The sequence below is a fragment of the Haemorhous mexicanus genome, chromosome 7 (assembly GCF_027477595.1).
Source record: "Haemorhous mexicanus isolate bHaeMex1 chromosome 7, bHaeMex1.pri, whole genome shotgun sequence".
NCBI classification, from domain to species: Eukaryota; Metazoa; Chordata; class Aves; order Passeriformes; family Fringillidae; genus Haemorhous; species Haemorhous mexicanus.
In genome coordinates, this window is record NC_082347.1 from 40319952 (window position 1) to 40346538 (window position 26587).

General features: G+C 42.7%; 2 protein-coding genes across 4 annotated transcripts in view; one reads left to right on the forward strand and one right to left on the reverse strand.

Annotated features, from left to right (window-relative positions):
• DOCK1 (dedicator of cytokinesis 1) overlaps positions 1-26587 on the forward strand; it is a 278288-nt gene that overhangs the window by 90090 nt on the left and 161611 nt on the right. The gene's annotated exons all lie outside the window — the stretch shown is intronic.
• INSYN2A (inhibitory synaptic factor 2A) overlaps positions 4782-26587 on the reverse strand; it is a 28918-nt gene continuing 7112 nt past the window's right edge. The window contains exons 2-3 of the mRNA XM_059852214.1: positions 17011-17082; positions 4782-6782 (exon numbers count right to left, since the gene is read on the reverse strand). Of these exons, the coding sequence (XP_059708197.1) occupies positions 6599-6782; positions 17011-17082 (256 nt within the window). The 3' untranslated portion in view covers positions 4782-6598. The remainder of the gene's footprint in view (positions 6783-17010; positions 17083-26587) is intronic.

The window sequence follows — 26587 nt, forward strand, 5'->3', positions numbered from 1 at the left end:
CTGTGATTTTAAAGCCTTACACTTGAATTTTTCCACTTTTAACTAATGAATATTGGACTAAATATTGAAAAAATAGTGAGGCTTGTTGATATCTGAGATGGGGACAGATCTGTGTGGTTTTGGGGGCCTCTCTGTGTGGTTTTGGGGGCCTCTCTGTGTGTTTGCCTTTCTCTTGTACTCTTTTAGCTGTCTGCAGCTGGCAGCTGATCTCTCCAGGGACCAAAGTGAGCCAGGTTTGTGCTGTGTCTGAGCACTTGTCCCTCAGTTCTGCATCAATCTGGGTCAGTCTGGCTCAGTGCACTGATTCCTTACCATGGGGTTAATTGTTAGTCAGATAGATGAGTCCAGCAGCAGCTTGGTGTTTTGATCTCCTCTTTCCTTCCCAGTTGAAATTCTCCCTGTAATGGCACACTGTGATATTTGACTTTTGCACTCAGTGTTTTTTGGCACGGGGCTCTGTGTCCTCAGCACTTTTTCCTGACCTGCTGCTGCCCATTTCCTTGCCATCTGGGGGTGCTTGTGTTGGTATATGTTCTGCAGTTTCACTTTGTCTTTGGTGCATCACCCACTGGCTCAGTTTTGGTTTCCCATGTGTGTCACTTGGGGTTTTATTGTAAAGAAGGGATAATGGATCTCCAGATCCATTGCTGGAGCAAGAAGTCACAGAATCCCCAGGATGGTTTGGGTTGGAAGGACCTCAAAGCTCATTTTATTCCACCCCTGCCATGGGCTGGGACAGTTCCACTCTCCCAGGCTGCTCCAAGCCCTGCCCAGACTGACTTTGGGCACTTCCAGGGATGGGAATCCACAGCCTCTGTGGGGAAATGGTTCCAAGCAGAACATTCCTACAGAATATTCCAGGGCTGGGATGCAGCAGTGCAAGGAAGTTGAAAGGCTTGTGTGTTATTTTAGCTTCCTCAGTTTCAGGCTGAATGAGAGTTAATTATTGTTTTGATGAAGGTGGTGCAGGTGATATTTAAAAACGTTAATTATGCCTTTTGCAGTTAGCAGAGTAGATTTGAAAACTTGTGTGTGTGTGTGTGTTTGAACTCTGAGCAGTGATATTAAAGATGTGCATTGTGCTCCTGAGCACAGCCTGCAATCCCTCATGCACAGCCTCCAGAATCAGCTAATGAACACTGAGATTTCAGGGTGTTTTTAATGAGTACTTACTCCTACCTTACAATGCAGCCTTGCTGAGGAGATTCCCCTGTTAAATAACCAGCCACAACTCATTTTTGTGGTGTCAGCAAAGTAGGAGCAGTAAAATTAATAATAATAATAATTTGGAAGCACAGCCTGACCTCTCTCACATCAGATTTGGGTTGAAATGATGCAGTGACTTTTCCTTTTTTAGTTTTACCTGTAGCAGAGAATTACCCATACAGGGTGACTGGAAGGAATTTGAAATATCTAACAGAGTTAAAGTAATGATAATTTCTTTAAAAGAAGTAAAATACAGGACATAACCAATCTTTTATTCTATAAATATAACTGTGTTGGTGTCCTAAAGCTGGCATGTTTTCTCCCTGGAAAAATACTCAGTGACACCATCTCCATCCAAAACCTGATGTTGCATAATGCAGTTTATGAGCAGTGGAGGAATGTCAAGGATTTAAGTGCTCAAGTAAGAAATTTTAATTTCAGGATGAGCCTTTTCTGCAGCACTGACCTGGAAGGATTCTCCAATGGTCTCCTTTGGCTTTGCACATTTGGTTTTCATTTTTTTCTTCCTTAAATGTGAGTTCCTTGATAAAATCAAAAGCAAGTTTGTCCCATACCTTCAAAAGAGAATTACCTTGAAATAAGACACCAGTTGCAAGGAGAAGAACCAGACACGAAGTGAAGTATAAATGATAAGTTTAAAATCTGGTTTGACAATGATTGTGTTAGCAAAAGAATTTTTATTCCTCGTTGGCTTGGACTGTTTTTCCCTCCCAAGTCTCACTGGTGGTTTTTACTTGATCCATTTTCTGAGCAGAAGATTCTAATATGATTAATATTTATTTTATATAATGATTCTGTTGTTAGGACAGGATGCAGCCTGAGGGTGCTGAGCTGTCCTGCTGCTCCTGGTTTAGGGTAATTTTGCTCTGCCTCGAGCTGCTGCTGCTCCTGGCCCAGGGAGAAATCACCTGGAAATAAAACCACAAAACCTTTCTTACTGAAGAGCACATTGCCTGAAGAAAAAGTAAATCGAGCAAACTTCCTTGAGCCTTTGGAAAGGTGGTTTTAAACCTTCTCTTCTCTTTCCTGGTGGCTTTTGGACAACGTTGGGTTCCATGTGAGGAAACATCTCGGCCTCCTGCAGAAAATCAGGACAGAGCAGCCTCGGTGGCAGCTCCAGAATGCTCCATGGCTGCTCCTCCTCCTCCTGTCAGCAGCTTGGGCTGTGCCTCATTTCCAGGGGAAGCCAAGCTCTGTAATTTCTGCAGGGAAATCTCCTGGCCTGGAGGAGGATTGGGGTGGAATGAGATGGTCTCTGAGGTCCCTTCCAACCCAAAGCATTCCATGTTCCCGTGGTGTTAACTTCCAAGAGTGTGTCCATAGGGAGAGTGGCTCTGGAAACATCTGAAGGTGTATGGGGAGCAAAGGCAGAGGCTCCTGACTCCTGTGACCAGGGGCAGTGGGTGATTTTGGGTGTTGGGGGGTGAGTGGGAAGCACTGGACAGGACTTTGGGGTGTTGCTGATCAGTGGAATCTTCTGCAATTGCTGCTCTCCCCTCTGTGCTTTGGGGTGAGGGTGAGGTGAAACCAGAGCAGAAATGATGCAGGAGCCAGCAGAAGGAGAAAAAGGGAATTTGTGGAATCTGTCTGAGGTTCTGGAAGGAGATGGAGAAGGGGAATCTCTGTGGGGTGCAGGTGACACCTGGCACAAGGAGAGTGATGAGGGTTGTGTAGAGCAGAGTGGCACTGATGGGGGAGCTCTGCAGAATCAATCAATCAATCAGTCAATCAGTCCCCATGGTGGATTGTCCATCTCTCAGCACTTCCAGGCTGCAGGCCTCTCCAGAAGGATGTAAATACAGATGCAAGCCTGAAGTCAGAGTTATTGATGGTCACAGGAGGCTCTGGGGCTGCAGTTTGTTATTCAGGAGTGGAATCTGGGTGTAAATTATCTTCCTGTGCCTTAAAATCTGCCCAGGTCAGGCTTCGTGGATTCCAAAACGGGGAGAAAACCTCATTTTCTTTACCAGACTTCTTCCATGTAAAAATACTTTGCTTTATTGAGTCACGTGTTTTCTTCTCTTTCAAAATCATTTGAAATTCCATATTGCAAGCTAATTTCACTGAAACTGAAGTGGTGTTTGGATGGAGGCCATGATTTTATTCCATCACTAATGCTGAGCTTTTTTCCTGTTGTCAAACCATCCCTGTTGCATTCCCTACCAACTTTTATGGGAAGGAGCTGCACTCACCTAAACAAATGGACACATTTGTAGCACTCCAGTTATTTTAATGAACCACAGATGGCTTGTATGGAATATTAAAAATCTTCATGCAGGTCCCTTTCGTTCTCCCAGACAAAATGGTGTTGGTGCAGTTGGATTTTTAGTGGCAGCCTGGTTCAATTCCAGCTCAATTCCAGCAGCAATATATAATATGTAGTAATACACAGGTCCTGGTATAATTTAACAGCTGACTTGGCTGGGAAGTTCATGAAAAATTGCCCTATTTGATTGGAAAAAGTGATTTAACCTTTCAAACATGGAGTGAAATCAAAGGCATGGACAGTGGTTTTGCATTTTAGCAAAAAAAAGCAAACACTTTGTACCCATGGTAGGATTTTCCAGTTTTAATAATGTTTTTTTTTTTTTTTTTCCACTTTATCCTGGTTTTTTAAAAGTATTTTTACAGTTATTTTTGTTTTTCATCTTTAAGAAACCAAGTGCTACTCACAGGAATAGTGTTTTCCTCCTAGTTCTAAACCAAAGAATGCAACTGTTGCTGTGTGGAATTAAAATGACTCAGCAAAGAGCAAGGGATATAAAATCACTGCAGTATTTATTGGCTAAAAAGTATTTTGAAGCAGGAGATGGGAGAAGTGCAGCTAGAAAATCAGTGTGTGAAGTGCAGGGGACTGCCAGTGAATCCAGCAAAGCCACATTGAAGATAAAAATGCATTTTCCTCATTAGAACCTCCAAGATCTTCTACATGAGGGTGAAAATAGCTCTGTCACATTGAACTAAAAGCTCTAAAGAATTAGGTTGGTTTTTTTTCTCTCTTGGTGTCTGTCTAACCTGAGCCTGAGTGATTCTAAAGGCAATACAATTATGATACATTTTACACACTTGCAAAAACATTTTATTACAAAGTACATCGGAGGGTACCAGAGAACACCAGATGTCAGTTGGAAGCAAGACTCTATGGTAATGTCAGCTTTCCCCAGGTTTAAAAAAATGTAAAAAATTAAAAATTTGCAACTTCTTAAGAAAATAGCCTGGACATGTACAGAACACGCCGTGAGAACTTTCCCTTTGAGCTCTTTGTTGCTCCAGTTGGAGTTTCCTCCCTCTTTTCCCCTGGTTCCAGGAGCTCTGGATCACTCAGGGTCCCTGCACACACAAAGCTACTGAGGGGTGGCACTGAGGATTTGGGAATTGATTGCCATGGAGAGATGCTTGGTTTAATTTCTTTAAAAAACCCCAAACACTAGGCCTGTTAGCATGGAGGAGTGCATTAGTTATTAATTTTTCTAAAATAATGAATTCTGCTGTATTTCCCTTTTTCTACCCATTTTTGAGATTCCTTTCTGCTTAAAAAAAAGAAAAAGTTTTTTTTTTTTTTTTTTTTTTGTTTGGAAATATTTGGGTTTCTAAGCTATGTCATGTGGGCTGTCTTGTAAACAGTTCTATATTTTACTTAAAAACAATATAAAATACATGAAATTTGGGGTTTTTTCTACATGAAACAATGGCACTTCCTTGTGTACAGGATCACCTTCCTAATCCTTCAACTCCCACCAGAGGATTTCAGGATTTGCTTCTGTGCAAGAGCTCGTAGCCCTCTTGAAGGTTTACTGCAAATATGGAGCTGGCCATAGGCATCTTCTACATTTCCTTTCCCATTTTAATTTGCTTTTCTTGCTCTTTGAGGGGAAAAAAAAAAGGTTCTTTTCCTCTAGTTTCTTCTCAGGAGTAAATTGAATGCTGAGCTAAGAGGAGGAACAGTGTAAAAGAAAAACACTTCCCCAAATTTTTAGTCTGTGCAAATTAATGATCACAGTCCTTGCACCTAAAGGCTGAAGAATTTGTACCTTCCTGCTGCTACAGGGAGGTATTTCAAACCCACTTTGTCACGTGACACTCAAATTATCTGAAATCCTTAGGGAAAAATCCCAAACCAAAATGAAAGATAAGATTCCCACTCTCTGGCCACTTCCAGCATGAGGAATTTTTCCACCAATGTAATTTTAGATGCAATTTTAATGGCAGTAGCAAATACTTAAAGGAAAAGTTGCAGTTTATAAGTCAGAGCAGAATTTTAAGTGCCATTAAAAAAAAAAAAAAACAAACCAAATTAAGAAAAATCTGATTCACATTTCTCTCCTAAGTGTTTCAATTACGGAATACAATTAATAGATTGAGATATAAATTATAATAAGCTGGGAAACCCATCTGAGCAGCTTAATAAATAAATAGCATTTCCAATTTCAGCTCCTTCCAAGCAGTGCTGCAGCCTGGGCATCTCCTGGTGCCTTCTGCAGCAGTGGAGAGGTTTTCCAAAGGCTCTTAGAAAAAAACACTAACCCATGGCAAAGGCCAACAGTCCAGATGGGGATGGGTCTGTTTTGGGGTTGGGTTTTGTTCCTGTGTGGTCGAGACCTTTCCAAGGTGACACTGAGGGGTTGTCCATGGCCTGGACCCTGTGAGCTGCAGGTGCTTAAAGGCTGGGCCTGATTTTTGGGAGGTTTCTGGCCGCTGCCCTGCTGGGGCTGAGCAGCAGAGCGGTTCTTCTGGTGGTGAGGACACAGCTAAACCAGAGATGAGGTTGAAATGTGAGAGCTTGGTTGGAGTCTACATCGCATGAAGGCAGAGAATACACCACAGTCACGTCTCGGAGATCGGCGCGGCCGCGGGCCGCGGGAAAAATTGTGCTTTGTCCAGGAATTCTGTGCTGAAAACTGCACTCCCCGATCAACATGGAGCTGTAAAACTCAACACCACTGCAAACATAAGGCTTGCTGTTGTTTTTCCCCCTCGTTGCTGTCCGGAGACAACAACCCAGACCCCCAGAAGGCTTCCACCATTCCTGGGGGAGCAGATGCCAGCCTACGCTTTAACGGGTCGGAGCGCCACGCTTTCGGATCTGAGGAGGGGAGGGAAACAGTTTTACTTCCCATCTTTGTCCAGATTTCCATTCTGGTTTTCCATCCCACATTGGCAAACTGCAGGTAGGAGTGGGCAGGGGGTTCCCAAGCCTGCTGCTGGGCGTGAGTCCGTCGCTGCAAAGGCCTTTTTGGTACCCGCGGTCAGAGCTGCACGCTGCCCCTGGCCGGGACGCCGCTCCTGCCACCAAGATCCCATCAGAGCTGATGGATACAACTCCACATATTTGTCAAAGAAGGCCTTGAACTCCACACGTCATGGACTTGGGTTAAAGGAACCAGAGTTTCCATCTTCCATGCTTTTTTGATTCAGTTTTGGATTTTTGCTTGGGAGTAGAGGAGTAGCTCTCCTGAGAATAAGGCAAAGGTGCAACCTGAGTTTCCTCAATAGGATGAAGTTTTCTCAAAACTGGCTGTAGTTTATCTTCTTGCTGTTTAAAATCCAATTCCACGCTAGAAATGGGAAGAGAAAAGCACTCATTAATTATGATGATAAAAAAATTAATTAACCCCATGTCGAAGTGCTTAATTTATGGAAGTCAGTAAATACTTCTTGCATGAAAATGGAAAGGGGAAGTTCAAAAAGAGACATATTACAGGAGAAAAACAGGAATGGGATTGTTCAGGAGGGTTAAGGGGCGTCCTGAGGATTATGGTGGAGGTGCTGAGAAGTGACTGAACACGAGAAATCCAACTTTTTTTTGGTGGAGAAATGATTTTTGAGGGCTTCCAGGTTCAGTTCTCCCTTCTGGGAGGTCAGGGTGGCAGCCAGGCACCTGCATCCTTGTTCTTTGGGAAAAGCTGAGAGCTTGGCCAAAAGCAAGGAGGCTGTCCCAGAAATTCTTTACCTCAGCTGTTCCTTGCCACTTTTACCATGGAGAAGATTAATTTCATCGAGTTCCTGTTGTATTTATAGACTCATATACATGTGTGGAATAAATAGATCAATTAAAAAGCAGTTCTCCTTTATAGTGCATCCTTGCCTTCAGAAAACAGACTGAAGCTGTAAATCCCTGTCCTGCCTTCCAAACACTGTTGGCTACAAAATCCTTCCAGCAAGAAGAACCACAGTTGAGATGAAATTCCAGCCCTTACTTGAGCTTAGTGCTGCAGAGCATTTTGAGACCACCTTATAAATCAAAGGAACCACAGCATAAAATGGAGCAGAAATCCTGTCTGATGGTGGAAACTGAATTTTGGCCTCTCAGAACTACGCAGAACTTGGTGTTTTTGGTTGGGTTTGTGCAGCAGCCTCTGGCCACGCTCTGCACTGAGGCTGTTCCTGTCTTGTGTAGAATATTTGGGGCCAGAAGGGGCCCTTGAAGGATTCCTGTTGCAGTGGGGCCTCTGGATATCAGAGGATGAATTTAAAAGGGTGAAATTTTGGGAATTTAGACACCTGGATTAATTTATTTCTTCCCTGTCCCCCTCCACTGCTGAGCTTAGACTTTGCACTGGCTGCTTTTATCATTGCCTAAATATGAAGTTATCACTCCTGAGCTTGAGTTCACTTTTAATTAGGACTAAATATGTTTTCTGAGGTATTTCTGCCTTGGCTTGTTTGGAGTGAACCACTGGAGAAGTGAGATCTGCTTCCCCAGGTCTGATCCATAAAGAGATTACTTTAAACTTCAATTTAAGCCCTGTCTGATTTAAGGAGAGCAGGGATGTGGCACAGGACACCTGCAGCCATTTCCAGGGAATTCTCCAGCAGAACCATTAGGGTTGGAAAAGACCTCCAAGATTTCCAGGGGGAAATTTGGGTGGACTTCACCTTCCATGGGCTTTGTCAACTGAGCACAGGATGTCATCAAATACCATCTGCTGATTTAGGTGGGGTTTATTTTCCTCTTAGGAATCAAAGATGCTGAGAGAAGGACAAGGAGAATTTTGTGCTTTGTATTTTTTTCAAGAGTTGGTGATTCTGACTGCAGGGACTCTGGTGGAAGTAGAGTCCACAGGAGCAGGAAGGGCAGGTCCAGGAAAAGATAATTACAGAATAAAACAGGCTGGGAAGCTTTCAGTCCGCCTGGCTTTGGGGTTTTTCCACAGTTTGTGCATTTCAATGCAATTTCTTCTTAATAGCAAAATTTTACTGCACTGTAAAAATTGCATGTTTACTGCCATATACAGAATTTTTATTTAAATACTTCAGTGTTTAAATTGACTTTGTCCTGGCAATACCGCCAATTAATCTTCTTTTCAGTCTTTAGAAATGCCCCAGAAAGGGGTGCTGGAAAGGTGTGAGATCTTTTTACATCTGGCTGAGCCTAATTTGGTGTTTGGTTTAAATGTAAATTCATTTTTAGCAAAAGTTTTGGCATTTCAGTGATTTGGATAAACTTTTCAATAGCAGAGAGGAGAAATACAATAGGTAACAATTCCAATAGAGTATTTTACCCATTGCTGTGTTTATTATGAATAAAAAGCCACTCCAAATCAAAGATAATTTTAAAAAATTTCAGCTCAATGCTGGCAGTACAGAATGGTGAATTTTCAGGAGGCAGCTGTACTGGTGCAGAAGCACATTCCAAGTCAACTGATTAACATCCCTCCTTGTTAATGGAAAAACAATGTTGTCTTCACTGCTAACACATTCTGTGTGCAGTGTGGCTGGCAAAAAAGAGTTGGTTAGAGAAGTTCAGCATGAATTTAGTGGTGAGATGTGGATATCAGCTCATTGGGAGTGTCCCAGCACAGGAATTCTGTCAGTGAGACAGAGAAAACCTTGGAATGAGGGAGATGCTTCTCTAAGAGCTCTCTAATTCTCTTTTATAGTGCAGCATTTAGCATGTGTTGTATCTGGGTTTTTTTCTCAGTATCAATTTTTTTTGGGCAAAAAATAAAAAGGCCTTTCATCTCTGGCATTGCCAGAGTTCATTTTTACTCCTTTCAAACATTATTCTTGCAGGGAGGCTCTTAAGAGCTGCTGAAAATTGCTGTAAAAAAAAAAGAAATTGTTATAAAACCCCCTTGCTGAAGAGAGTAATTTTTTATATAATCAATTTCTATTAAGATAGACCTCAAGAGGGAAAAAAAGCATCTTAGTTCTGGTCCATCTGACAAGCCCATGTTATTGCTGCTGCAGCACAGATCAGCTTTCAGCTCTTCACATCCAAGGGAAATATTTTGCTTCTGAAGGGTATAAAGAGGCTGAAGGAAAAACATTTGTGTTATTTCAGCATTTAGAACTGTAAATTTTGCAGAATAATTGTTTGGTGTCTATCAGTATCAATTTATCCAGCATTGGAGGTGTTTTAATGGGATTGCTCCATCAGGCAAATTATTTGATTGCAAAGGTAGCCTTTAATTTATCCCTGTTTGTGCTGCAGAAATAAGATAAAAACCTGATTTAAAAAAAAAAAATTCACATATCTTTTTCTGTTATCTAGAGCTGACATCAGTTTTACTCTTTAATTTTATATCAGTCATATGAAATACTGCTAATCATGATCAATGACAGATTCCCAGAAAGGTTTGGGTTGGAAAGGACCTTCAGGATCATCCAATTCCAACCTTCCACTATCCCAGGTTGCTCCAAACCCTGTCCAGCCTTGCCTTGGCCACTTCCAGGGGTTAAATTCAGCAATCATCCCATATTTGTAGGACTTCTTGATATTTTTGTTATTGAGCTGTGTTCCTGAGCTTGACTGTGTCACCTGTCACAGCTCTGCCAATCCTGTTTTGCTCAGTGCTATTTCTGTCCCCTCAGCATCTCCAGGTGTCCTCTCTCCAAGTGACCTTTTCCTGAAATATCCTCCTGCCATGTGCCTCTTTTCACTTTCAAACTTGCATTTTGTCCCTTAAGCCTGCCCATAATAACTCCATTAATTTAATTATCCAGGACTCTCCTGTTCTCCTGGCATGACACACCACGATGGGAATGATTTGTTTCAGAAGCATTTTTTCTTTAATGATAGGATCATATTTTTCAATAGACTGACAATCCTGAGCAAACCCTACAGAATCAAGAGATGAATTTTAAATATTGTTTGATAGCACAAACCTTGGCCTGACACAGCTGGTCAGGACATCCTAAAGCTTCACTTCCCTCCATGTTGCTAAACATTGTTAAATTTGGAGCACTGACTCAGAGTTTTTCCATCTTTAATGCCTATCCCTAATTCTTCCTCCAAACAGAGGGCCTGTTTTTATCACCAACTACAAGCAGTAAAATTCTATTTGTGATAAATATTTCTGTGTTTTTTCCTCAGAATCACTAGAGACTCGCAAGGTTTGCAACCAAACCTTCCCATTTTGAGGCAGTTCCCTGTACATCAGTGTTGTCTTCCCCAGGAAAACTGGGCCAAATAAAATCAACTAGCAGCCCTTAGATGATTTTATTTTGGCACCACCCTCACAGGGAAGGATTTTTTCCCAGTATCCCATCCATCCCTGCCCTCTGGCAGTGGGAGCCATTCCCTGTGTCCTGTCCCTCCATGCCTTGTCCCAAGTCTCTTTCCAGCTCTCCTGGAGCCTCTTTAGGGGACCTGAGGTGAGATGAGATGAATTTTCTGCTTTTGGCTTTCTGTATTTGACAGTATATTAATGAGTTTACTTTTGCATGCAGGCAGCAGAGAACCTTTTCTAATTTAGTTGAGCTGTATGAGGGATTGAGAGCAGAATTTGAGGAGTGAGAACCATTGGGATTAAACATATGGACTGTGGGAGGGTTTGGAGCAAGAAGCTCTGAGATCTGGATGGGTTTTCTCGTTTTCTCTCACAGTCACACGTTGTTGTCATGGATCATTTTCAGGTTTTAGCTGCTCATGATCTGTTGCTTACTGGAGAATTGCTGAATCAGAGGAATCTGGGTTCAGGATGGAGCTCTGAGGCATTTCAGAGAATCATGGAATCACAGAATGGTTTAGGTTCAAAGGAACCTTAAAGCTCATCCCACTCCATCCCCTTGGGCAGGGACACCTTCCCCTGTCCCAGGTGCTCCAGCCTGGCCTTGGGCACTGCCAGGGATCCAGGGGCAGCCCCAGCTGCTCTGGGCACCCTGTGCCAGGGCCTGCCCACCCTGCCAGGGAACAATTCCTCATTCCCAATATCCCATCTAGCCCTGCCCTCTGGCAGTGGGAGCCATTCCCTGGGTCCTGTCCCTCCAGACTCTTGTAGGCTCTCTCCATCTGTGCTGTGGCTCCTTCAGCACCTGGAAGGGACAATGAGGTCACCCCAAAGCTTCTGATCCAGGCTGAACAATCCCAATTCTCCCAACCTTTCCCCACAGCAGAGCTGCTCCATCCTCTGATCATCCTGGAGCTGCTCTGGGCTCATCCCAGCAGCTCCATGACTTTCCTCCACTTGTCCCTCAACACCTCCAAGGCTGGATCCTGCACAGGCTCTGGGCAGCTTTTTCCTCTTTCTGCCTCCAGGGAAATCCTTTTGCCTTCCCTTCCAGCTGAGCCTCTCAGGTGACACCTGAATTTCCCTTCTCCTCCTCACATCCTGCAGAAAGCAGGACCATGGGGAGGCGAAGCAGGAGTTACAGAATTCCACCTGGTGGCTCCCATTAATTGGATGACACAGCATTAGTGCTTCCCATCCTGGGAAAATGGGATCCAGAGAAGCACTAATCACTTCCAAATGAGCTTAATGCACTTCCCAGCAATCTCTGCTAAATCTCCTATTTCAGCCCAAAACTCAGCCCAGCCTGGGATCCAGAGCACTGCCAGCATTCAGGAGCCTTGGAGATCCATTTTTCATCTTATAGTCCAGAGATAAGATGAGAAAATGTAAATTAATTAATGTGGGTAGGAAATAAAAAGGTGATGAAAATTGCTGTTCTCAGCACTGAACCACCTGATTTTCTTACACTGTTGCTGTCCTAGGGATTGATGCCTTATGCTCACTTTTTATTGCCACATTTGTGAATTTCAATAATTAATATTTAAGTATCTAACCTTTAAAAGTGAATTTCTTCCATGTGGGCTCTGTGCTGCCTGATTAACTTTTATCCCCATATTTTAACATGTCTGACCTCTTGTACTGAATTCCATTCTATAGACTCTAAATAATATATTTTCTGCTGGGTAGTGAGAGTCCACCTTAAATTAATGTAAAGTAAAAATACAGCAGAGTAAATCAACATTTTAAAGGAGTAAAAAGTAGCCAAATTAATGGTTGAGACAGCATTGAGTGATTTTTTTTTCCTCCCCTCCCCAGAACTACAGCAGTGGAGTGTGGATTTGTTTTCCTTCCAAGTCAGAAATTGGGATTTCACCTTCCAGAAGTTTACTTCCAGCAGCTGAAATTTCCTTGTAAAAGTTGTTGGAAGTTCCTGACCTTCCTGCCTAAAGGGAAGTCCAGCAGGAATCCCACAAGATGCTCCTTCCCAGCAATAATTCCTGCTAAAATCCTGAGAATAATACACCCAGTATTCCAGAGAAACCCCATTTTCTCCTGCCCAAGGATTAACATTCATGTGGGATGGGAAATTAAACAGGAGCAGCAAGGGCAGGTCCAGGAAAAGATAAAACAGGCTGGGAAGCTTCCAGTCCACCTGGGTTTGGGGTTTCTCAGAATTGCCAGTTTGTGCATTCCATTGCAATTCCTTCTTAAGAGCAGGATTTTACTGCACTGTAAAAATTGAATATTTACTGCCATATACAGGATTTTTATTTAAATACTTCAGTGTTTAAATTGACTTTGTCCTGGCAATACCCCCAATTAAACTTCTTTTCTGTCTTTAAAAAATGTCCATGGGGCATCAACATCAGACAGAAATTTGTGTTCTGTTTGTAGCAGAGGATTTTGGAAGTGTTCTGTGACCTCATGGTTATTGAAACTGCTGGATAAAATGATAAAGTGGTTGGGTTTTTTGCAGTTTAATCACATTTTTGGCTTCTGTTTTAAATTCTGCCTGAACATGCCTACAAAGAATATTTTTTTACTGACAGTTTTAAGGCTGTGGCTGCTCTGGTGCAGTGAGAGAAGCTGAGTGATTCCTGGCTCTGGAGTTCCAAGTTCCTGAACATATTGCAGAAATAAGTAGAATTTTGAGGAAAATGGAATATCCAAATGGGAATGTCTTTCTTTTCCTCCTGATTTTCAAAGCCTCTTCAGGTTTTGCTAATTTGTCTTTTTGGTACTGTTTAATATTTGATCAGTTTCCTATTGATTTAAAAAAAAGAGAAAATAATCTGATTTTCCTCTTTTTAGTACTAAGAAATATTTATTCTTCTCAATATAAGGGCAAAATAATATAAAATAGATTTTTAATGCTAACAAAAAACTTAAATTTAATATGCAAAATAACTGTATTCCCAAAAGGCTCTTCTTAGAATTTATTCCTGACAGTATTGATTTTTTGGATGCTAAAAACCCTTTAAAGCACAGCAGGGTTTTTTTGTTGCCTTCTCCACTGTCTCTGGTTTTTGTGCTTCATTATATCAATACTCTGAAATTGATTATTGAGAGGAAAGAATTTAATTCCATGAATTTCTACCTCCTCACATCTGCTCTGCCTGACACTGCAGGATGCACTTGGGTAACTTAACCATTCTTTTAACATGCTGTTTGAAAAGAAAGATTTGAAACAGCTGTAAATATTTTTTTTTTAGTGTTACAATGTTCAGAATTGAATGAAATTCCAAAAACCCACATGGTCAATTAAAGGCAAAGTGAAGGATTTCTCTTTAAATATTGATTTATCCCATAAGGGTAATATTTATATATTAATGCCTTTATGGAATAAATTTATATATGTGTGTGTATGTGTGTGTATATATATGTATATATAAAATATTTATCTACTGTTATAGTAACATAATATTTATTATTATAATAATGTAATTGTATATAATTAATTATATATATAGGATATATATTATACATATATATAGGATATAATTTATATATATACATATATATAGGATATAATTACTTGTATATAATTAATTCTAAATATGATATATTTTATATATATATATAATATATGGAAGTATATCTATTATATATTTATATGGGATAAATTAATTGTATATATATTTATTTATATATATTTTTAAGTATCTCCTGTGTTTATTGGGAAAATGAGCTCTAGACTGAGAACCTGCTGCTCTGACAGGTCCAGTGCCTTCCAGGAACTCAGGGAATTCTGGCACCTTGAGCATTTTTAATTTCTGTTCCCAAAAGCTGTTTTTCCCTAAGGAGAGCTCAGGTCACTCCCTGCAGCATTTTCCATGCAAGCCCTTGGCAATGGAGCATCTGGATTTAATCCCAGCCTGACTCAGGAGCTGCTGCCCTTTTCCCAGAGGTGTTCAGAAGTTCCTCCAGGACATCCCAGGACTGCTTTTATCAGTGAATTCCTGGTTTATCCCTTCTGGCTTATCCTGGCTCCATAATCCCCTTTGCTCCTGCCTCCCCTGCTTTGCTGTGCCTCTGCTTTCTGATTTCTTGCCTGCAGCAGGAATTCTCCTAAACTGGCACGAAGCTGAGCTGGTTTTTGCTCAAAAATCCCCTGCAAACAGGGCTTGAGGCAAATATCCAAAGGCATTCCAGGTGGGAATGGGCAGCAGGACCTGCCCAAAGGGATTCCAGGTGGGAATGGGCAGCAGGACCTGCCCAAAGGGATTCCAGGTGGGAATGGGCAGCAGGACCTGCCCAGAGGAATTCCAGGTGGGAATGGGCAGCAGGACCTGCCCAGAGGAATTCCAGGTGGGAATGGGCAGCAGGACCTGCCCAAAGGGATTCCAGGTGGGAATGAGCAGCAGGACCTGCCCAAAGGCATTCCAGGTGGGAATGGGCAGCAGGACCTGCCCAAAGGGATTCCAGGTGGGAATGAGCAGCAGGACCTGCCCAAAGGCATTCCAGGTGGGAATGGGGGCAGCAGGACCTGCCCAAAGGCATTCCAGGTGGGAATGGGCAGCAGGACCTGCCCAGAGGAATTCCAGGTGGGAATGGGCAGCAGGACCTGCCCAAAGGGATTCCAGGTGGGAATGGGCAGCAGGACCTGCCTAGAGGAATTCCAGGTGGGAATGGGCAGCAGGACCTACCCAGAGGAATTCCAGGTGGGAATGGGGGCAGCAGGACCTGCCCAAAGACATTCCAGGTGGGAATGGGGGCAGCAGGACCTGCCCAAAGGCATTCCAGGTGGGAATGGGCAGCAGGACCTGCCCAAAGGGATTCCAGGTGGGAATGGGGGCAGCAGGACCTGCCCAAAGGGATTCCAGGTGGGAATGGGGGCAGCAGGACCTGCCCAAAGGGATTCCAGGTGGGAATGGGGGCAGCAGGACCTGCCCAAAGACATTCCAGGTGGGAATGGGCAGCAGGACCTGCCCTCTCTCAGTAGGAAAACTCTCCCAACTTCCTTTTCTGGATTTCATCCCCTTTGAATGCAAGAATGGAAGCTGGAAGTTTCCTTCACTTGAAATCCACTGAGTAGAAATGAAGATTTACAAAAATTTCCTAATTGGGTTTTTTCCTAGCTAATGAAACAAGGAGGATTCCCTGATGGAGTTGTGCTGTGCTGTTCCTCCAGGTTGCTCTGGGGCAGGAACTGCACAGGAGAAGGGAGGCACAGGAGGCTTTGGGTGTTCCTGTGCTTCTGAACTTGGCTGTAGGGGAGGAACAAAGACATTAATTGGTTCCTGCCCCTGCACAGAGCCCTGTTGTGGTCAGTTGTAAAGTGGAGCTGGAGGTGTCCATCCTTTTCTCCTTTATTTCTGTGCAGTGAAGAGAAAATTCATAAATAAATAGCTGCAGCTCTTCTGCCTAAAGCTGACTGAGCAGAGAATTAAGGAGTTGAGGGGGGAAATCCTAACTGGTGCCTTCATTTCTGTCTCCACTGGAATTGGCATCTTGTGCATTTTCATTTGTGCTGCACTGCCTGATCTGCTGAAACCCTGAGCCACGTTTGTTTTCACCTCCCCTGCAAACAGTCAGGTGGATTTTTTGGGACTCCAGAGGAGGAGGACAATGAAGCTGTCAGGGTGAAACACTGTCAGCCTCATGATGGCTTCACCTCATGCCCAGTGCCTGTTACTCCTTCAGTGGATGTGCCAAGGAAAAAAGAAAAGCCAAACCCAAACAGGGTAGGAATGTCAGTTTATAAAATCAGAAAATTAAATGGTTTGTGTTGGGAGGGATTTTAAAGCTCATCTCATTCCACCCCCTGGGCAGGGACACTTCACTATCTCAGGCTGCTCCAGCCTGGCCTTGGGCTCTGCCAGGGATCCAGGGGCAGCCAGAGCTTCTCTGGGAATTCTATCCCAGCTCCTCCCCACCCTCCCAGGGAACAATTCCTTCCCAAAATCCCATCTCTCCCTGATTTTACTCTAAAGCTTAGATGGGATCTGTATCTGGTTCTCTTTGCTTTACAAACCCTCTCTCCAAGTGACCTCCCAAGTTCAGTTGCTATTGCCATAAAAATGAATCTAAAGTAGGTACAGAAGTGTATAAAAGTAAAATTGAAGTTGACTTGTTGGTCAGAAAATCAGAAATACTGCAGCAGTTTAAAAACAAAGCTCACCCTTGTACCACCTCCCATCCCACAGCTCTGTGCCCACAGTCATCTTTGTGATTGACCCTTCCCCAGGTGCTGAATTTTATGACTTTAGTGGAGTTAAATTTCTGTTTTGTTGATTGCAACCTCAAGGCCAATTGCTGAGCCTGCATTAGTGCCTGAATCTCTGCTTTTTCCCAGGGAAAAAGGGGAATGTTGGTGTTTTGAACCCACCTGTAGATAATGCATGCACTGTTCCTGCACGTGTCACAATTGGCCGTGTCCTGGCCGGTCCGATAGGAAAGCCTGCAGACACAAGAACATGGCATCACTGAAAATGCAATTTATTTTAACAAGTTTTGGCCTTCCAGGACCATTTTTGTAATAACCAGAATGGCAGGATTATTTTCTACCTTGAATATTGAATACAAAAATGCATACATAAGGAAAATAGCATCAAAATTGGCATATTCAGCTTAAATTAAGAAATTACTTCTTTGGGGTGTGTTATTATTTTCTTCACTTTCACTCAACCCAAACTCTGAGAATTAAACAATAAATCAAAACACAAAATCCATTCTATTAGGAGGACTGTACAGACTGAAATAATGCAAAATAAGATCTGTTTAGGAATTTTGTGCCTCTCAGTCAGGTCTGAAGATTTGTTGTAGGGATGTTTATGTGTTAAAAGGAAGAGAATGCCTTTGAAATGACATTTCCTGTGCTCCCTTAGCCTGCAGCTGTGCTTTGTCACACTCTGGTTTGAAGTCTCTTGCAGCAGTGGCTTCTCATTTACCTGTGCTTGTCTCTGCCTTGGTCACTTCTAATTAAAAAGGGGTTTTTAAGGTATGCAGGTACTATTTAATACATGGAAATTTCATTAAAATAAATATATTTCATTAAAATAGATCAGTTGCCTGTGAACATCAATGTTCTAGCATGCAGATGAGTTTAAAGTGAAAATTGTTAATTCAATATTTGTGCATTGGTACTTAGATTTTTCTTTGTAAAATCACAAATTTAGACTCTTTTGAAGTTAATTTAGGTTTGTTGCATACAAACAACTGCTGGCAACATTTCTCCAAAGTTGTTTTTAGAAGAAATGGGGAAATAATTTGTCTAGGGAACTTTGGAGATGTGGAAAATAGATCCAAGTCAGGATTCCTTCAGGGATGAGGCTCTGCCTCAAGCCCAAGAAGCCCAAGCAGTTCAGCTGATTGACCTCCAATTATTCAGGGCTGCTTTGCTTAACCAGGGGCATCTCTGTCTGCTCCTTCCCTGCCCTTGCAGGGACAGAGCTCCTCTGGTGCCCTGACAATGAGCAAAAAAAAAAAAAAAAAGGCTTAATTTTTACTGCCCACATATCCAGCCTATGTAATATCAAGTGTTAATGGGCAATTCTGCACCAACTGTTTGATGTGCCTGTGCCCAGGATGAAAAACCAGCACTTCTGAGGTGCTGCAGGCTGTTTGTGTAGCTCAGAAAATGATCAGCTGGGCCTGTGTCACTTTTCTTTATGATTTTAAGGATTAGCAGTGGCTGGGGTGGTGGCTCTGGGCTGTGGGTGCAGCTCCTGGCACTGTGGTGGCACCAAGAGAAGTTCATGAGAGGGTGAATCTGCTTCTTTTAAGGCTTTTGATTCCTTAAAGCAAAGTGCAGTGTGGGGCTCTTGCTGGTCTAGATGGTAGTTGGTATTTGGCCTCAAAATTTCTTTTTAATCAAAAGCACATGCTCAGATTCCCAACATTGCTGATTTTTAACATCCCACAAAGGCCACATCACAGAACCGTGGAATGGTTTGGGTGGGAAGGGATTTTAAATCCCACCCAGTGCCACCCCTGCCATGGCAGGGACACCTCCCACTGTCCCAGGTGCTCCCAGCCCCAGTGTCCAGCCTGGCCTTGGGCACTGCCAGGGATCCAGGGGCAGCCCCAGCTGCTCTGGGAATTCCATCCCAGCCCCTCCCCACCCTCCCAGGGAAGGATTCCTTCCCAATATCCCATCTCAACCTGTTGTCATTTTCCCAAACTGGAAAATTAAATTCAAGATAAATTTAGGGTAGGAGGTAAGATAAAAGTGGATTTTTATTGAAGGCTTTCAGGGACAGTTATGGAAAGATACCTACACAAGTCTACCCTCACAGTGGTGAGTACATTTTTATAAGTTTGAGGAAACTAACAGAATTAATGAATGTACTAATTAGGAGGAGGGGTGGTGGTGCAATTTTTCTAGGTTAAGTCCCTTTTCTGGAGTTAGGCACTAAGCTGTACTTTGTCCATGAAATATGTCTTGAAGAGTTGTTCTCAGCCTTGGCAGTTAGGGAGACCCAACCTAGGATAGGGGTTTTGCATTCTCAGGGCTTGGAGTTCTGGAATTTGTGCTGTTTTTTGTCTAGGGAAGAGCCATGGAACGTTACTGGGAAAATTAGCTATTAATGTAATAGCTTACAGAGCTCCAGATATATCTGCAGAGAATACAGAGGACACAAAAAAGAAAAAAATTGCAAAAACCAAAATGGCATCAAACCCACCCTCCTTGAGAGGTGCAGAGGAATTCACACAAAGCAAAGTGTCCATTTGGTGTGCTCTTTCTTATGGGAAAACCCCACTCCTGGTTTCTATTTGCTCTTATCCTCTCTAAGAGAAGCAATTCCTGATTTTCATTTCCCCTCTTCAGATCTTTCAGAAGCTGACATTCAAATTGTCCCTGCTATGAACCTGAGACTTGTAAAATGGTTTTTTTCCCAAGCTATTGATCAGCTCCTGAAAGCTCTAACTAAAGATACAACATTTAGAATCTAGAGATGGCTTGGGGAAGGCCTTTATTTACTGAGATCATAAAGAAGAGTCAATAGCTGCCTTCAGAGGGATGTGGCTCTGCTCTTTATAGGTAAAGCCATAAACACCCTGTGCTGGTGCCAGCTTGGTTTGGTGTTTTTGTTTAAAGTTGTTTTCCAGCTGGGACATTTTCATTCATCTTTGTAGCCCTGCAGACAGCTGGAACTGGATGATCTTTAAGGTTTTCCCAACCCAAAGCATTCTATGATTTGATGGTCTTTAAATGCATAATAGTTCTAGATTTCCACATACTTAAAAGCATATTTGCTGGTATAAGGCTGACTTGTTAAGCTGATGAAAATGAATACTTAGATCCTTGGATGTAATTATTTAAAAATGAGATGATTTTTGGATGATGAGTTTGAAATCCTGATCTCTCAACTGCCACATTCAGCTCTGCTTGGTTTTAGCATCTTTGCAATTCTCAGTCTTCACTGCTTACAGTGATATATTTGTTTTCTAGTTGGATTTAATTCTTGATTAAATTTTCTTAAAGCAGTTTTTCCTTACTGAGTATTTTTAGCTTTTCAGAGATGATTTCTGCATATTTTCTATTATTTCCTTCTTTGAGTGATCCTGTTAGAATTCCCTGAAAGCCCCAAGAGCACTCTATGGTGTCCCAGTGTTTGGTTTCCATCTGGCAGTTTCTGAGCTCTTTAGCCAGGACTGAATTATATGAGTGTTAGAACAGTGTAAATTCAATTATTTCTATAGAAATTAAACTCCTCATGACAGAATTTTGTTGTTGATACCTCAGGGCTTTGGACTTTCACTTTCTTGTTTTCACATAATTATCTACACAAACACTTGCATGGAATTCATCTCCTTCACTCCAGCAAGGATTTCACTGCTGGCACAGCATTTCCATGCAGATTTTAGGCAATGAGGTTGATTTTCAGTGCAGATTTCCTGAAAAACAGAGTCTCCATCAGTTTTGACTCCTAGGAATTGATTTGAGAGCAGAGTCTGGATACCAGGAGAAGGAGAGCAGAGTTCTGGGTGATGATGCTTTCCTTGTGCCATGCAGTGTTTGTGTAAGCTGCTTTTTTTCCTTCCTCCTAAAAATAATTTGGAAAGTACTCCCATGTAGGAGAGAGACCAAACACTTTGTCCTTCATTAGTAAACCAGTTGTTATTTTTGGTAAAAATAAATTCTTTCAAATGTCAAGTCTTTCACAAGGCAAAGTTTCCTACAGACAATCTGTTGCCTTTTTAGAGAAATGGAAGTTGGGTTTGGCCTGGTGGGGATCCCAGGGGCTGCTGGAGTTCCAGCCTGTTTTGGATGTGATTGTTCTGATGTCCACTGAGGAGGAGCCATTGCTCCAGAGCTTCATCCTCTGCTCCTTGGATCCTGAATTTTCTGTTTCCATCTGGATGTTCAGAGCTTGGGCAGCTCATGGAATCCCAGAATCCCAGACTGGTTTGGGTTGGAAGGGACCTTAAATCCCACAAAATTCCATGGGCAGGGACACCTACCATTATCCCAGGGTCCTCCAAGCCCTGTCCAACCTGGCCTCGAAGGTCCTGGGGCAAGGGTGGATGTAGGTGAGCTCAGTTTGTCTGTCTGCATCTCCCCTTGGAAAGGAGATCTCATCTCCAGTTTTTCACACATTTCTCCACATTATTTTCAGAAGACTTTGATTTTCTGTCAGGTTAATATTTTTTTTAGCATTCTGGGTACAACCTGAGCTTAACCTCAATTAACACTCCCAAGTATTAAAATATCATAATGAAGAACAACCATTTTGCTGACATGGGCTGGCAGGAACTAAGAATAGGCTGCAATTTTCAGAGCAGCCTAAGGGGATTACACTCTCTAAATCCCTGTGAAACACACAATTTGTGCACCTGCTGGAGGCTTTTTTTTTTAAAAAAATACCAACTTAAACATCAAAATCTTTGTATATTTTTTTGCTTGTATAAATTAGAGAGACCCTGTTGAGCTGGGAGAGGGAAGCTTAAATCTGTGCATGCTGATTTTTTTTAAAGTGGGCATCTATTAAAGAAAAAACTCCTAAAAATTATTTAGAAGGATTGATCTATTAGATCTGGAGTCCCCTAATGGCAGGATTTTCCAGAAGTGGCTGTGATGGGTAGAGCAGGATGATCTTGATGTTCCTCACACTTTTGATGGATTATTACCAGCAAGGAGGGTGAACAGACTTCAAGATTTTTTTTTTTGGTTGATGTTTGTTATTTAAATATAGTGAAAGAAATGATCTTAGGCAGGCAGTGGGCCTTTGAAGTATGTTTGATGTGACAGTTCTGGCCTTGCTCAGAGGAAGTGCAGGCCCTGCTTCTCCTCAAGTCTTTGTATTAATTGGAGTTGTTTTATTATTTCCTAGAGAGACAACTCATTACACAGCTGGTTAAACCTACTGATCCCAGAATCCCAGAGTGGTTTGGCTTGGAAAGGACCTTAAAACCCACCCAGTTCCACCCCCTGCCATGGGAACACCTGCCATAGACCAGGTTGATTTAATCCCCATCCAACCTGGCCTAACGTTGCCCATCTTTACAGAAAAATGCTTTAAAAATCAACAGTTGGATGGAGAACTTCTCAAAATCTTTGTTTCCCACTTTAAAGTATTACAGAACTGATAATTCCAGTAACTGTGCTTCAAGAGAAAATTGGCATTATTATTACAAACATAATCTGCCTTTTGGCAAAATAAAATGACTCCACTTTGTCACCAGAGCTTTAGTTGTCCTTAGGACTTGAGTAAGTCATTTTTCAGCCATGTAAAATGCAGAAAAATCTCTTGTATATCTTCTGCATCTTATTTTAGGTTAAAATAAATCCTGCTTAGCCCTAGAGGTTTATTCTGCCCTGGGAAAGCTTTACCACTTTAGTTCAATGGGAAACTCGTACAAATGTATTTGTGTATCAGCAAAATCAGGTTTTTAGTGGCTGAAAATCTCTAGTTCCTTTAAGAACTTCAGATTCTGCTCCCAAACCAGGTCTGGGCAGGTCTAAACCACCTTGGACCAGTCTTTGGCTTCTGTAAGGGTGTTTTGAAAAATCACTTTCAATTTTTTGCTGCCGTGTTTTCCTGAAGTTGATAATTACCAAATAGCAGTTTGCATTTAGAGAGGGTAAAAATCAGGGTGGATGTTGAGCTTTGAGGAATTATCTTGAGGCTCTGCTGGATGCAAACATGGATTTGCTCTGTGTGTTTCAGGGTCTGGTGTGCTTGGGTTATTTTTGGTTTCCCCCCAAACTATTTTTCAATTTTCCATGGTTTTGTTGTGTCTGTTTTTCCTCTTTTCCCCTGTTTTGTTTTCCCACTCAGAGATCACACAGGTCTAAGTGATCCCAGCTTTGTCCTGCTGGCTGGTTTTCTAACTAAGGATTAACTAAACCTTACTGAAAACAGTTTTCCTCTCTCCAGAGCTCAACCCATTCCACCCCAGCCCTGGACAGGGACAGCTTCCACCATCCCAGGTTTCTCCAAACCCCATCCACCCTGACACTCCCACACTGAACACTCTTCTCTCTCTTCTTATTTCAAGGTTGATATTACTGATCTGGCTTCTGAAAAAAATCCTTTGCCATGTGCAGAAAGTCAATGGTGAGATTTTTCAGGCTCTTTCCAAGACAGTGGTTTGTCTGTTGCTGCATCCTGACAGTTGGAAGCAGATGACTAATTTGCTTTTTGAGGTATTTGCACTGTGGGCGTACGGCACGACTCCCACGACAGCAATTCAAGTGCTTTCACCCTGTAAATACATTTTGCATTATACTCAGGTTAGGCAGGGAGTGTTGGTTTTTTTAAAAATAACTATATATTTTAATAGGACTGTTGAGTTTTTTTATAAAAAACACAATGAGGACGAAGAGAATTAAAATGCATTTCAAGTGAAATCACAAAATCTTACAGGAATTAGGTGTGGGCAAGGTCAAACATCTCTCCTGAATATTTGTGCCTTTGTTGTCTCATCAGAAAAATCAGGAGGATAATTAACATGTCAGCTCGTGGTGTTAATAACCATTCAGGGAATTTGCCCTGGTGGAACAGCAGCTGCACTGCTGCTGGGTAATTCTTAGGCCAGGCACTTGCAGCAGGTTATCTGGGAGCACATTCCAGGAGTGAGGCTGAGATGAGCTCTGTCCCTTCCCCCTCCATCCCAAATCTCTCCCCATTGTGGTTTCCCCTGAGGGAGAATTCAGGACTGGATTTGGGGTTTTTACCTGGATTTGGGGTCGTTTCCAGGATGCCTGGAGCCTCCTGAGCCAGCAGCTCATCATCAGATCTGCTGCACCCACCCATCCTTTCCTGCAGCTTCAAGTGTTCCTCTTCCCACTTCCCACTGCTCTTACACACCCAAATCTGTGGCATTTTATATTTAATTTTGTGTGTGTGACTTTGGGAGCAGCTGGGGTGATGTGTTAGATGGTGGAAATCCTTGTGCCCTCCCAGCTCCTGCTGCTCCCACCCTGAGCTGAGGAGTTCCTACTGCTGAAACAACACCTGGCACTCTGCTTGCCTCGGACTTCTGAACGGAGGCTGCTCCCAGGAATTGTTTCTATAAAGGAGGGAAGGTGGGAGAAATCAAAATCTGTGGTATTATTTCATCATTTTGCTGTGATTAAGATTTCAGTTCAGGCTCAAATACCCTTTGTGCATTATATCTCTAAGCCTACACTGGCTTCAAATAACAACTGCATCAGCTAGGCTTGTTTAAAATTCCAAACGTTGTGCAGCAGCAGAGAATTAAAAGAGGGAGGAGAATTGCTGGCCCCTGCTCCTGGTGTTTGTGTGGAGCCAGTGCCTGGTGTTCCAGGAAGGCCTGGACGTGGCACTCAGGGCTCTGGGCTGGTGACAAGGTGGGGATCAGGCGCAGGTGGGACTTGATGGTCCTGGAGGTCTTTTCCCACCTAAATGGTTCTGGGATTCTGTACTTGCAAGAAGGATGGGAAAATGTATGGAGATGAACCAAAAAACAGCAGGAAGGATCATGGAAGTGCTGAACTCTGCCTGTTGCAGCCTGAAGAGTACTTTTGTGTTTTCTCATTTCCTTGGATAATGGGAATGTGAGGAGAATCCACAGACCAGGAGTGTGGCTGTTGCTTGAGTCCACAGTTCTAGGTCCATCCATGGAATTTCTTTGGAGCTTGTTGGATGACAGTAAAGTAAACAAATCTCTTATTTATCAAAGAAATGACCTAACTGACTCCAGGTTCAAATATTCCAGAGGGTAAACTTCCTTCTTAATGCCAAAATACCTCTGCTGACCTTGTGAGGAGTTACAGGACCACACACAGCTTCTGTGGTTTTAAACTGAAAAAAGATTGATGGACATGGGATAGGAAATTGTGAAATTGTTCCCTGGGATGGGAAGGAATTGTTCCCTGGGAGGCCCTGCCTAGAGAAGCTGTGGCTGTCCCTGGATCCCTGGCAGTGTCCAAGGCCAGGCTGGACAGGGCTTGGAGCAGCCTGGGACAGTGGAAGGTGGAATTGGGATGGTCTTGAAGGTCCTTTCCAACCCAAACTATTCCAGGCTTCTCTGACACTGGAATTGAGAGGAGAAAAATTTCAGTGTTCCTCCCTAGAGTTGTGTCTGTCCTCTTCTGGTTGGTTCATGCAGGGTAGAGATCATCCCCATCATCATCCTATTGGGAAAAGAGGTCCAAACACAGAATATTTGGAGGGATTTCCAGCCTCCCTTGGAATGGCAGGTTTCCTTCTTGCTGACCTGGAGCACTGATCCCTCAATGACATGCAAAAACCATCACAACAGAGCATCACAGAAAGCTCAGAATTGGCCCAGGTTCACTGAAGTGTTTTGCTAACTGCTGTTTAACGTGGAAAAAATGATTCCATGGCAGAGCATTACTCATCCATCTTCAAAATTCCTCTGCTTTGGCAAAGCTGAAAGCAAAAGCTGTCAGAGCTGTGGGACAGTGTGGACACCTCAGTTTTGTTCAGGTGTGAGTGAGAGCAGTTCCACCAGAGACCCAGCAGTGACAGAGGTGGGGTCAGGAAGGATGAACACTCCTCACTTCAATTTTCCTCAGGCCACAGATCCCAGGATGTGTGGGTTGGGAGGGATCTTAAAGATCATCTCATTCCAAGCCCCAGGTACCTGAATTCAGCTCAGGTCTCCATCATCTCCCAGTTCTTCAGTTTCCTAAATGTGCTACACAGGAGCTTTTTTAAGCCTGTCCTAAATCTGGAACCTGGGGTACCTGGAGCCTCTGCAGTTTAAAAACAAAGCACCCCTGTCTTCAGACAAGTCTTTTTGCTCTTTTTTTGCTATTTTTCCTCAGTCAGGATAAGAGATAATTGTACCTTTGTGCGAGCATGGGGCTCAGAAGGAGGTGTCAATTAGAAATCAGTTGTTTCATCTCCTGGTGAAGGAACAGCAGTGAGAAATTTAACACTCTAAAGCTCATTTTGGTCCCATTTTCACAGGCTCGTGGCTCTGCATTCTGGTACTGCCAGCAGCCAAACTGCAGTTATTAAAGGATTATTCTAATTGTGCAAACTTCATAATTCCTTACCTTCAATCATTCTCTTTTTTAAAAAAACCAGATTGATTTAGCAGGGAAGCTCTCCTTGCAGGTGTATGATTTGGGCAGCTGGGTGACATTGGGAAGCTTCTGATCCATGGTAATTCCTCTGGGTATATTTAGCAAAAATATTGTTTGCTTACACTTGTTTTTAGTCTTTCATTAATAGACTCCATCATTTTTTTTCCAGATTTGAATTGTGGGGATTTGCTTTTATTGGCCTTTGTGTCCCTGCAGCCAATCTGCTGGAAAAGTCCTGAACCTTAATTTCACTTTGAAGCTGCTGATCCTGGGCTGGAGCAGGGAGGTGTGGTGGGGAATGACATTTCCTCTTGGTTTTAAAGTCCAGTGAATAGCAACCAGATAGAAATCAAATTATTTTTCTCAGTAGTTCAAATACATTTCCATTAAATTCTGCCTGTACAGTATATGCAGATAAAAAGCTGGACTGTATTAGCAA